Raw genomic sequence first — 12,149 nt, forward strand, 5'->3', positions numbered from 1 at the left:
AGATGAAAGTGCATCATTTTGATCTCTGTGGGTTGTGCGCACCAGCATTACTAAGCTCACTAATTACCAGATAACATAAAGAATTCAGCGCTTTGGGTAGCAAGATAAATATTAATAATAAGAAAATAAACTTCAGGTTTACTGAGCAAGACTCCCTTTGAGAAGCGATATACGCTTAGTGATTGGTTCGAGTCGAAGTAACCTCAACCGCTTTCTGAAATCGGCTTAAGACAGAAGAAACTTCAGACTGATTCATGAAGTGAAGCCCCATAGGGGACTCCATTCAGGCATAGGCTCACACATCCAGAAATGGGAGACTCCAAGTAAAGTCAAGTCAAGTCTTTTTTTTATTATTATTATTCCGGCATTGTCTGGAAGAAGTATTGAAATCGGACAGAGAATTCCATCTGAAGCTTGTTGACACCGGCGCTGACGAGATGACAGCTCTCCGACATGCTTCAAGCAATGGAAAGTTTCACTGTGAATATCCGTAAAAGTATACTTCTTTTTTTTTTCATACAAATCAAGCATGGTTTGGCCTTGGCCATGGCCCTGCAGGTGCAACGTGTTTTAAAGGACTGTTGTGTCGAGGGTTTCCCTCGCCATTTTTCATCTGTCAGACCATGGAGGTTGAGGCCCTCCTCCAGACAGTCTCTGGTCACGTCGATGCACTCCACAAACCTTTCAGAAACCTGGACGCGACTCAGCCACCGGGCAGAGCCTCCGTTATAGATTTAAACTGGCCGGTGGGTCAACGTGGAGCGTGCAAACAAGGAGGTGAACTATTTTGACCTTTGTGTCAAACTGGATTTTCAATTATGCTCACAAATCAATTTTTGTCTCCCGACTCAATCTGTTTCCCCACCGTCGCGGGCACACCCGTCTGTAGTGATGGCAAACATGTTCTTTACATCGATGCCATGCTCCTCTCAATGATCAGCAGAGGCCTTTGCCACATCTTCCCCTTTAATTGGCTCATGCATTGGCTCTATGCAACAAAGTTTCTCCCATCACTATGCCACGCAACACTGGCCAGACGTGGGATGTCCTTGGCTTTGTTTGACCGTCCATCAAATAAAACTTGTGCAGGGCCAAGGAACATGTTTGTAATAAGTGAATAGGTTTCCGTGCTTTGCCATGCACACTGCAACGATAGAACGGTGGCCCGATGTTGCTTATTCTTTTCCACTGTACAGAACGTTCTAATAACACTGCTTTTCAGTCCATGCTCTGACAGGGCCCACTTGATTGATTAAGCTTAAGCTGCATCTTAAAAAGTTATTTTGGTGCTGGGTTTCAACACTTTGTTCACAACAGAGTGTACCCTACATATGGGTCAGTCCCCTGTCAAACCAAATCCAAATGTAGCTGGCCAAAACATTTGTAATGGGAACAATATCCGGTACCATTTGGAAAACCTTCAAACCATGGATTGATTGGTGTGCACCTTTACTTCTGTCTCCATCAGAATGTGTTAGAATCGTCAAAATCTAACTTCACAACGTACATTCAGCAGGAGAAAAAAACAGAACAAACTCCACCTGGTTTTCTTTACTTGAGCGGTTTTCAAAACATTGTTTGGCTAGGACAAAAAAACTTGCCATATACAGTGTCCATCAGGAGGAATACCACTTTTCATATTGTACCTGCTTCCTCACAGTTATATACAATATATACAATATATAGCTTAAGGCACAAGCACAGTTCACTTTTCACCAATATCTCGCCTCTTCTGCTATTGAATTGCCTTTGCCTTCTTCTGTTTAGGGTCCCGGTCTTCATTTCTGTTTGTCTCATTGCAACATGTCTCACAGTTTAGTGGACGGTAAAGACCTATGTCCACTGGAGCATGAGCAGCCTATGAAGACTGGGGCTGAAAGAGTGTTGTTCCCTTCTCCTAATCTCATCACTATTTCAAAGTGTAGCACAAGTCCAGCCGTTGAGGTTCTTTCCTTTGGATTTTGACACTATTCAAATAAATGTTCACGCTGAAACACAACGTGCAGTCCCTTTTGTGTCATTGCACTTCAAGTTTGCTTCACTATCAGCTGAACAATCAGATACTAACTCTGTTTGTATCACAGTTCTGTCTCTGCACTGAGAGTTAGCCACAGCACCCCTGTATCATTTTAATCTGAGCCCACATTTTCATTTTCAGTGTTTCTTTCTTTCTCCCCCAGTGGCCATGAGAAAGGCAATTCACCAGACTGAAAATCCCTTCTATTCATATGTTGGCGCCGGAGTGGGTGGTGGAGAAGGTCTCCATGCGTGTGCGCTTCACCTTCTCCACAGGGGGCGGTGGATACAGCCAGTGGCAGTGGAATACCTGGCGGCAGGCCTTGCGGAAGTTTTCGGACAGGAAGGCGTAGAGTATGGGGTTGATGCAGGAGTTCCCGTAGGACAGGCAGTGGGCCGCGATGCGGAAGATGAAGGAGGCGTCCGTCAGGGGGAAGGTGCCGAACTCCACCCACATGGTGATGATGTGGTAGGGCATCCAGCAGATGAGGAAGGCGGTGACCACCAGCAGCACCGTCTGGGCGGTCTGGCAGCAGAAGGAGGGGAGCAGAGGGGAAGGGTGGACAAAGGTTTTGGAAACTGATGCTGATTTGTATTCATTGATTTGTTTGGAAAGGTTTGGTTTGCCAGAATAATGATTAATGTTACACACGTGTGGCGATACTGAGATGTACAGCCAACCTGTCATTAGAAGAAATGACACAACACAAGGAATGTGAAGCATTCCCCAGAGGACTTTAAAGGTCCCATGGCATGACATTTTCACTTTATGAGGTTTTCTACATTCAACATTTCAACATTAATATGAGTTCCCCTAGCCTGCCTATGGTCCCCCAGTAGCTAAAAATTGCGTTAGGTGTAAAACGAGCAGTAGGTATCTTGCTCCGCCTTTGAAAAAAGGAAAGCTCAAATGCTTCGATTTGGGATCTGGCCCCATATGTCGTCATATGGGGCCATGTTACCTTCCCTTTCTCTGCTTGGCCCGCCCAGAGAATTTGGCCCGCCAATGAGACAATGAGCTAGGACCATGCGAGCGCCACATGTGTGTGTGTGAATACACACACTGTAACGCAACTGTTCTTTGTTTTTTGGATAACCATTCTGCTGTTGGTGTTATGGCGCATAACACGCAACACAATAACGCAAGCTTGCATAAAGCATTTGGTGTAAAGACTAGACTGCGTCAGGTTCTCTGATGTCTCTGGTATTTCCACAACGAGATTCGTAGTGTGGGTTATCTCGGCCATGGTTGAGAAGGAATTGAGAACTGCGACATGGAGGAGAAAAGGATTGCCGCTGCCCAGGGCTCCGGCGGGAGACAACCCCGGGCAACAATCCCCTTCTCCTCCATTTCGTGGTTCAGTCTGTACTTAACATTGACGTGGAAGTGGAAGAACCAGAGGCATCTGAGAACCCGACGCAGTTGTTTGAGAATATCATCTGGAGGCGCAAACAGCTTTTGACCATGATAATATACATTATATTATATAGATATCTAAATATAATATGATATTATTTAGATATAGAGCTCCAGGACTCCCGCCGGAGCACCCGGAGTGTTCAGTGTTCCACTGTAAACACTAGCGCATGGTACCGTGGCCGCACACCCCCACCCTCCACCTTGACCTGCCTCTAAAAACCGCATCTTTGTGGAGCGCTCATTGTGGGACTGGCTCGTAGTGGCTGTAACTCTGCACCAAGGCTGAATTTCTTGAACGTCTTCAAGTACTGTATTAGGGGCCCACTAACACCTATATTAAAGCATCCATAAAATAGCATGCCATGGGACCTTTAAGGCTGTGAAGAATGACCAGGTTATAGGACTTTCTGACATCCAGCCTCCATTTTGTAGGATAGGATCATTGGAATAATATTCATTGTGTTGGTAGACTTTTGGTCTTTGTCATTAATTGGAAAATGAGTTGTCGTTATCGGAACATATATTGTTGTGTTTGAAATTGTTTTCCCACGTGAGCCACGTTTTCAAAAGATGTCATTAGCCTAGATTACGGTATATTTATGTCGAACAAAGAAATCCCATGATACAGTACATTGTGACGTACAAGCCCTGTTTATATGGACAGTTCACTTTGTTTTCGAATAAAATGACATGTTTCCTGCGAGTGCTAATGTTCTTCTAAGAGGAAATCAATAGCCTGTTTCAACCCATTTTATCCAGATACACTGACGTCAGGGGCCTTAACAACCCCCAAAACCCAGACTCCCTTGATCAATAGACAGCCTGAACAATTTGTAAGACATCTTTTCAAACCACCGCCAGGTTGCCCTGTTTACTTCCTTCTAACCCGGCGAAATCCAGACGGTCAACACACTCAATACTGAATCCCTTTGTGACATAATGGTGTCTCTAAAATCATGGCAGGCAATCTTTGGATATAATGGTGGTCAAACTCTACAATGACGCTAGACAGTCTGTAGATAGTACCTTGGGTCCAAAGAAGCAAGCCTATCCTTTAACAGTCGTATGTGTTCGTTTTGCAGTCAGTCAGTGGAAACATTGGAGGTACTATTGTAAAACCTCCTCCATGGTTGATGGGAACATCAGCATCAGCCGCAGAGCAATAGGCCAGTCGCTGTTTATTTAAAGAAAACGTTCAATACAAACTTCATCTAAACTGTGCAGGCCGACCACGTGCCTGCATGGGTCCCAACAGTGAGGTGCTGCCGTCTACTCCTGCAGTCTTCTGGAAGCTAGCCATAGAAGCGTTGTGGCCCTGACACACTTTCTCTCTTTCTAAATTCAAGCTTACCTTTAAACTTTAAACTTTAAATGTCTCGTGAGGCTGTAAAAGTGGTTCTAGACTGCCAGTTAATTTCACTTGACTAAACTGTACATGCACATATACAATTTCAGACTTGAATAATAACCTTTGAGGCAACTTCATATAGTTATTGAACTTTGCAATTAAATGTTTGTAAATTAAAGACATGTGCACGCATGCCGAATGTATACAGAGAACCTACACTCCCCCTAATGAGTTTACATTGAAATGTTTACATTCATCTTCAGTGTATTATTTCTGCTGACGAAGCACATTAGCGCTTCAAGAGAGTCGGACGACTGATGGAGGTCATTCTGTTTCCAGGAAACGAATCGTCTGATTAAGTATTCTGATCTTAAACAGCGGACATCTCTCTAAACACACACTGCCACGACGAAAAATGATATTTAATGCAGAGAGGAAATATTCACTGTCCATCATATCTAAATATTTATTCTGGTTGCTTTGGTCCTCTTACAGCTGACAAAACTATAAATATTGCTCTGAATGTAAATGCATTGCAGCTATTTGTGCAATAAACAGTGCATCACTTAAGTTAAAACGCTATTATCAAACGATCAAATGTAAAGGCAGTCTGATCAGGTAAATGGGCTCTGTATAGTGTCATACTTCACACAGGGTGGCCCTTCTGGTTACAGACACTATCCAGAAGTCCAACTGCAGTGGACAGAACTGCAGATATGAAGTGAAAATAAAGGAGGCTAAAGGACAAAGGGGCTTATTTTAAAGAGCTTTAAAGGGTATACGTTTGAATAGAACAGTCAGATATTTCTTGTGTGTACACACACACACACACACACACACACACACACACACACACACACACACACACACACAGATGTTTAAAGATAACCTAATTCAGATACATTCTAAGAATGGTTTCTTTGGAGGAAGAACACCTCTGGCGTGTTGATGTCTCCTCAAACAACGTTGGGGGTCTAAGGCAACAAAGTCCTTCAGAGTATTCGCGAGGACATGGTGGCCATTTCTCAATTCACAATCTTGTCGGTCGATGTGTCCTCATTCGACTGTTGTCAAATGAGTTTGCATCAAGCAAAGACCGCCGACAAAATCCTAATCTGTTCTTGTCACTCCCATAATTATGTCACGCCAAGGACTTGTTGACGTGGAAGAACTTGTAAAAATATCCCTTATTTCGGCCATAGGACATACAAGGAATGGCAGAACCAGTTCACATTAAAGTGTTTCAACTTGATAACTTAAGTTCAAGTGTATATTATTGAATAGCTTATATATAAATAAATCATATAAAGAAAACGCCCGTCGTTTTTAGGAATCTGCTTGAAATGCTTTGTGAGACTATAATAACGTGGGTCTTTACTGCCTGTTTAGTCTGACGTGGAATTGAATTAGTCAATTAGTCAATATTGTGGAGTTGATGGACTCAGCTGGCCCCAGTCACACTGATTAGTCTGCGGGGCTGGCTCAGGCTGCACACCTGTGGTGCAATGAGCAATCAATGATTATCTTGATTGAAAAATTTTTTTTTTGCTTCTGCTCATAAAAAAAATCATCAGTTCGATTTGACGGTTGGAAATAGCTTCCATCGCAACGGTCTGTTATTAGTAGCAACGGTGTTAGTCAGAAATATGACACCTCTTATTTTTCAGAAATAAACAAGACTGCTGAACGCCATTAATGGTCACCAAAGCTGTGTGATAAATCAAACTAATGTATAAATACATTCAGAGTTGAAGGCTGTTCATAATAATGACTCGTGGCAAAATACTGCTAAATTTGGTTAATCAGAGTTCCAGAACATCCAACGTCGGGAGAGGAGGAAGGGTTTTACAGTCATCACGTCATACCGAGATAATCCCACCTAAACTGTCCCAGTGGGGTGCTGCCAGGGCAGCAGGGACAAAGAGGGAGAGGTCCTAATGCAGACGGGGAAAGTAACAAAAATCGTTCTTTAAAAAGAAAAACGAAATATCTCTGTTCCGTGAAAAACACTACGTTGGGATGGAACAAAAACAACAAAGGAACAAAAGAAGTGAACAAGTGTACATGATATAGGTGTATACATGTGTACATGATGAAGGTATATATGATGAGACTGATGAGGGAATGAGGTGCAGGTGGGGGGAATAAAGTGATTTGACGAGTCGTGGGCATCAGGGGGAGATGAAACACTAAACAACAAGTGGACAAAGACAGATCATGACACCAACTTTACATCTACATTCTGGGAAGGACGATTTGTTCACCTCCAATATCTTTAGACTGACAAATACATATTCTATCTCTTTGAGTATGCATACTACACGTTAACAAGAAACGTATTATCCTAGCAGCACATCGTGTATTTAAGCTCCCTGAAATGTGGCGCACAGCGTGGGGTTATACAGTAAGCCTTACACTAACCCTCTCTCTGAAGCATACATCATATTGACATCAACTGCCGCTAGCCGTTCGCTTACGGGTTTGGGGATGTGCGTTGTAGAACTAATCAGTGGTAAGGCATGAATCCATTTAATCCCTGTATAAATGTATATGAAGTGACACTATGATAAAGTCATTTGTTCATTCTCTGTAAAAGTTCTCACATTTTCCTCGCTTCAAAGTTTGCCTGCTGCTAAGGTCAGGCAATGTTCTCTAAAGATAAGCTTTGCACACATTGATCATCGGCGTGTCATTTTGGGGACCCGGCTGGTTTGATAAAGAGGTATAGGTGGTTAATGACACCATGAATCTTCTCATGAGTGAGTGAATTCTTCACAAAAATGGGAGTTTAAAGCTCATCCAGTTTAATCTGACAACACATGAGATGAGAACGGTGACAACCTTTACTTATGACTGCTTTGTTTGTTCCTAATCATGGATTTGTCGTTGTTTTAAATAAAATCTGTTGATGCTACCCATAAATACATATATCTTGTTTATGCCAGAAAGAAAATAAGGAAATGAGTTCTCTCAAAATGTTGATTTACAGCTGACGAATAAATACGTTACCAAATGACTTGTTGAGTCGTATATATCTTGTTTACTTTAGGAGGCGGACACATGGAATCCGGGGCTTGTAATACTTATCACCGCCTAACCAGAAAAGCAAACTATCCACTCGACATTAGGGACTACTGGTCTCCATTAGGGTTTGTGCGCCAAAAGACAGAATCAAAGTGATCTCACAGCGTGTGTATTTGGGTTACACATTAAGGACTCATTATCTCCCTGCCTGGTTACCCCTTCATGCCATTATCTTCAACCCAAGCCCTACCTATCCTCCACAAAAAGGTAACTCTGTTGCCAGTGGTTACGGTGCTGCCCGTCTATTAAAGCTATTAGGGCGTAGGGAACAGAGGGCAAGGAGTGGGAATCAGCTGCAGTCTTATCAGCGTTGAGTAGGGACCATGCAAAGCCACATTAATCCACAATGAGAAACCTAAGTGCAGCCTTTTTGAGCACACATTTGTCTTCATTTGGTAAATACTAGAATACATCGACAATTAAACACACTTAATGATTTTGAGAGGCAACAGGCCTGTTTTGGACACACACTTGATTAATCACTTTAATTTAGTTTTGACGTTAATGTGCTGTAGTTCAAAGTTGGCTACACCAGCTCCATTAAATAAATAAGTTCCATTGACTGGACCAGTGCCATTGAATACATTAGTTCTAGCTCCATGAAGTCACTGTGTTTTTGTGACTTCTGAGATATTAACAAAGGCTATTTCTTTATGCACTCCAGAGTGTACAATGGTATAATTGAAGCTTCCACGCAGTATTCAAATCTTCAAATTGCTACTTCAATCCAGACAATGGCCGTTACATTTCAAATGCACTCTGAATAAATGAACGGGCTTATCGCCAAACCTCATGAAGAAAGAAAGAAAGAAATGTGTCACTAACCTTTCTTTTTGAACGTTCAGACTTTTTTGACATATTCTTCAGCTTTTTATGTAGATGAAACAATACCTTTAGGGAAAAGAAAAAAACAACATTAACAAGAGACGGAATCTCACAAGATAAGATACCAATCGAATTACACCAGAAGGAAAAACCGGGTATTATTGGTACACATACATGTATAGTTTAGAGCAGTTTAGTGCAAAGTAAACCTAGGATTCTAGGAATGGAGAGTAAGCCAAAACAGAACAATAATAGTGGGTTTCAAAGACACACACACACACACACACACACACACACACACACACACACACACACACAAACAGAAGTTTGTGGGGAGTCAATAACAAATTATCTCAGAACCTTGGGACAGCTTTATGCTTCATGGTAAAGTCAACGGACATGGTATTTATGATGAGGAGAGGTTATGTATGTCCCCCATTAGATACTATCTGTGTTGTTTACTTGAATTGTGTTAGTTCAATAGAGCAGCTACACATTAAATAATTATTAACTTATTCGGAATAAGAAAATAAGTGGATTTAACAACGACATTATCTCAGGTTATTATGTAACACAAGAGTTTTGATTTGGTGAAGGCTATTTCACTAAAATCGTCTACATAGCCAGAAATTCGCCCTAAATTAAATCATAGACTACACCAGCATGTTGTCATTTGAGTCAATAATGTAATATAACCGATATTCAATTGTTGTACGCACAGTTGATCACATTCCTTGTTTCCCATCTGTCTATAGTGTTGGGGGGACTGATACTGAAATCTGCAATTTCATTACAGCGGCAAACGCCATGAGAAACAGACGGGCAGATTCCTCATAACAGAGATTCAGAATTGAATTGAATTGAAACAAGTCCTTCTGTCTACAACGGCGAATACACATGATTCAAGAGTTCGTTGAGAGGCTGCTTATCCTGGACATTTGCATTGTCCTCCATTCGTGCCAGGGCTAAAGCGCGCAAGAGTGCGTTTACTAGTGCTTTGATGGCGCACACTCACGATTGAAGTGCACAGACTTTGGAAACTAATCCAAAGTATGATTCGTGAGACTACCCCCCACCCAGCTCCGCCTATTACCGTGTCACGCCATGACAGCTTATGTAGTGTTTGAACTTATTTTATTTGCACGTGGTGTGCTGAAGCAATGTTTTGAATTTACAAAAAAAAAAGGTATCTGCTCTTTTAGTTGCTCTATATTTGGCTAATTTGTTTATATCGTTTTGAGAATACATGGCTAACTTTGAGATAAGTCTGACTGGCATTTGTTTACTCTCAAGCTAGACAAGTGTAGAAGATATTATGACTCGGCTCAGACAGAACGGGTTCTTATCATATTGACTTCACATCATGCCTCTGTAGTTTAGCTTTGTATGTTGGCGTGAGATGTGTTCCATTCTTTCCCCTTATTTAACCTCAAAAGTCATTTTTGTTTGAGTGGTCAGGAAAGGAAAGCTCTATTTTGTATAGTTAGGCTCCCTAAGGAGATAAGGTAGGATAATAATGGCAACAATGACGACCATAGACAACCCTCTAAAACTAAAGTGGAAGGTAGGCCTACTACAGGCAATTATGTTTTGTTGTTTTGTTCAGTGTACATTCTTAAGACATGATTTACAACGCATGCAATTGGTCTGTGAGATTCCTGGGATGTTAAACCAGTACCGTAATGGCTGGAAAAGGTGTTCCAGTTAAACTACAACGTCTCCGTCAAACTTACCCGGACCGCGGTCCGCCAGTTAGGTAACCTCTGACATAGACGTTTTAACGTTCACTGATTCCAACATTTGCCGTGATTTAGACAAAATGTCGTATAGACATTAGTTGCTGGAAATCGGCTATTAAAACGTGTGATACATAAGCACAGGCAGAGAAGAAGATAGAAAGTCAGAAACATTTTTATCTATTTCCAAACAAGGGAGCGCCAGTCAAGAGTCTCAAAGGGCGCTTCTGGAAAAAATATGGCCATGGATTACAAGGATAATGTTCGAATCTGTCGCTCCAAAGACGTCCAATTGAATCAACAAACGATTCAATGGGAATGTGTTGGCTTCTCTTATTCATGCATAAAAAAACAAGATTGGGTAGTTTCCAATTAGCCTATTTAACACTAGTTATAAATGGTTTAGCAACATTCCTTATTTTCCGTGCGTAAGTATGAGTATACCAAATTCTAGGCAGGGTCCGAAGAGCATTACGCACGGATTTATGACAAGCCCATTTGCCCTTTGGTCGTTTAGCGCATTTATGAATATTCCTCTACTGCTTATTAAAGTCAAATATTAGCTTTGTTTGCGGGCAAGACAGCCCCAAAATACCAAGCCTAATTTCCGTCCTTACCTTTGTGTAGCAGCATATGATCAGCCCCAAAGGCAGCAGATAACCAAACACTAAAATAGTGACTTTATATGTTTGTTTTGATGCACCGATCCACTCCTCCCAACAGAACGTGCTGTTAGGGGCGTCGGGGTGGTTGGTCAAGATCTGGTGCTGCGCCACTGGGATGGCGAAGATGAAGGACAGTCCCCAAATTAGACAAACTCCGGTCAGGGCATTTCTCCGGTTTCGAATGCACGGAGCCTTTTTGGAGTGCACCACGGCGATGTATCTGTCCACCGACATGGCCACAAGTGTAAAAATGCTCACCAGCATACTAACCATGACAAAATAGTGTCCAAACTTGCATATGAACGCTCCGAATATCCACTCAGGCAGAGAGTAAATAGTTGCGTGAAACGGGACGCAAAGAAGCAGAAAGGACAGGTCTGCTATGCTGAGGTTCAGGATGAAGATGTTGGTGGTGCTCCCAGAGCGCTTTCCGGACTTATTCTTGCCGATTACAAATATAACCAAGCTGTTGCCAACAACACCAAGCACAAATATAACTCCGAATATAACAGGAACTACGACAGCCTCTGGACCTCCCTGGTCCTCCTCGGCGCTGAGACCCGTCCTGTTGTTGCCCCATATGTCGGTCCAAACCTCCGTCCCATTGTGCGGCAGCAGCATGTCGACCCCACCACCACCAACTTGCCGTCTCGGGCTGGTGGTGCCCTGGAGGCGCGTCTCTCTCCTGGAGAGTATAGAGATCTCGCTATAGACGAAGGTCGTCTCTCCGCAGACGACTTGAATTCAGTTGAATGGCTTTCGTTTCCAGAGTCTTATCTGTTTTGATGAGCTATTTTATTGCAGCTGTAGAACACTCAAATGTTATTTATGATGTTGCCCATTAATCATAGATACGCTGACTGTGAACAATCAGATGAAAGAAAAACAGGGTTGTAGCCTTCCGTCAATATATTCGTCGTCGTGTTAAGTTTAGTAGGCTATTATTGCATAAACCTTCATTTCGACTAAAGCGGTCACTGTGTCCTCTGAGCCAAACTGAACCGCGTCTTCAATTTACACAACTTGCAGTGTCTATAATTAAGTTGCACCTAGCG

The 12,149-nt window shown here is 42.3% G+C and overlaps 1 protein-coding gene across 1 annotated transcript; it reads right to left on the minus strand.

Annotated features, from left to right (window-relative positions):
- Nucleotides 1-2,224: 2,224 nt before the first annotated feature.
- LOC311373224 (galanin receptor type 1-like) lies at nucleotides 2,225-11,715 on the minus strand (the record flags this gene model as incomplete). Its single annotated transcript, XM_084490031.1, has 3 exons — nucleotides 2,225-2,542; nucleotides 8,694-8,759; nucleotides 11,047-11,715. 3 exons carry the CDS (start codon nucleotides 11,713-11,715, stop codon nucleotides 2,225-2,227), a joined length of 1,053 nt encoding a protein of 350 aa, XP_084346157.1.
- Nucleotides 11,716-12,149: the final 434 nt, after the last annotated feature.

This window comes from Micromesistius poutassou (assembly GCF_964030765.1).
Source record: "Micromesistius poutassou genome assembly, contig: SCAFFOLD_5492, whole genome shotgun sequence".
In the NCBI taxonomy this organism is placed as follows: domain Eukaryota; kingdom Metazoa; phylum Chordata; class Actinopteri; order Gadiformes; family Gadidae; genus Micromesistius; species Micromesistius poutassou.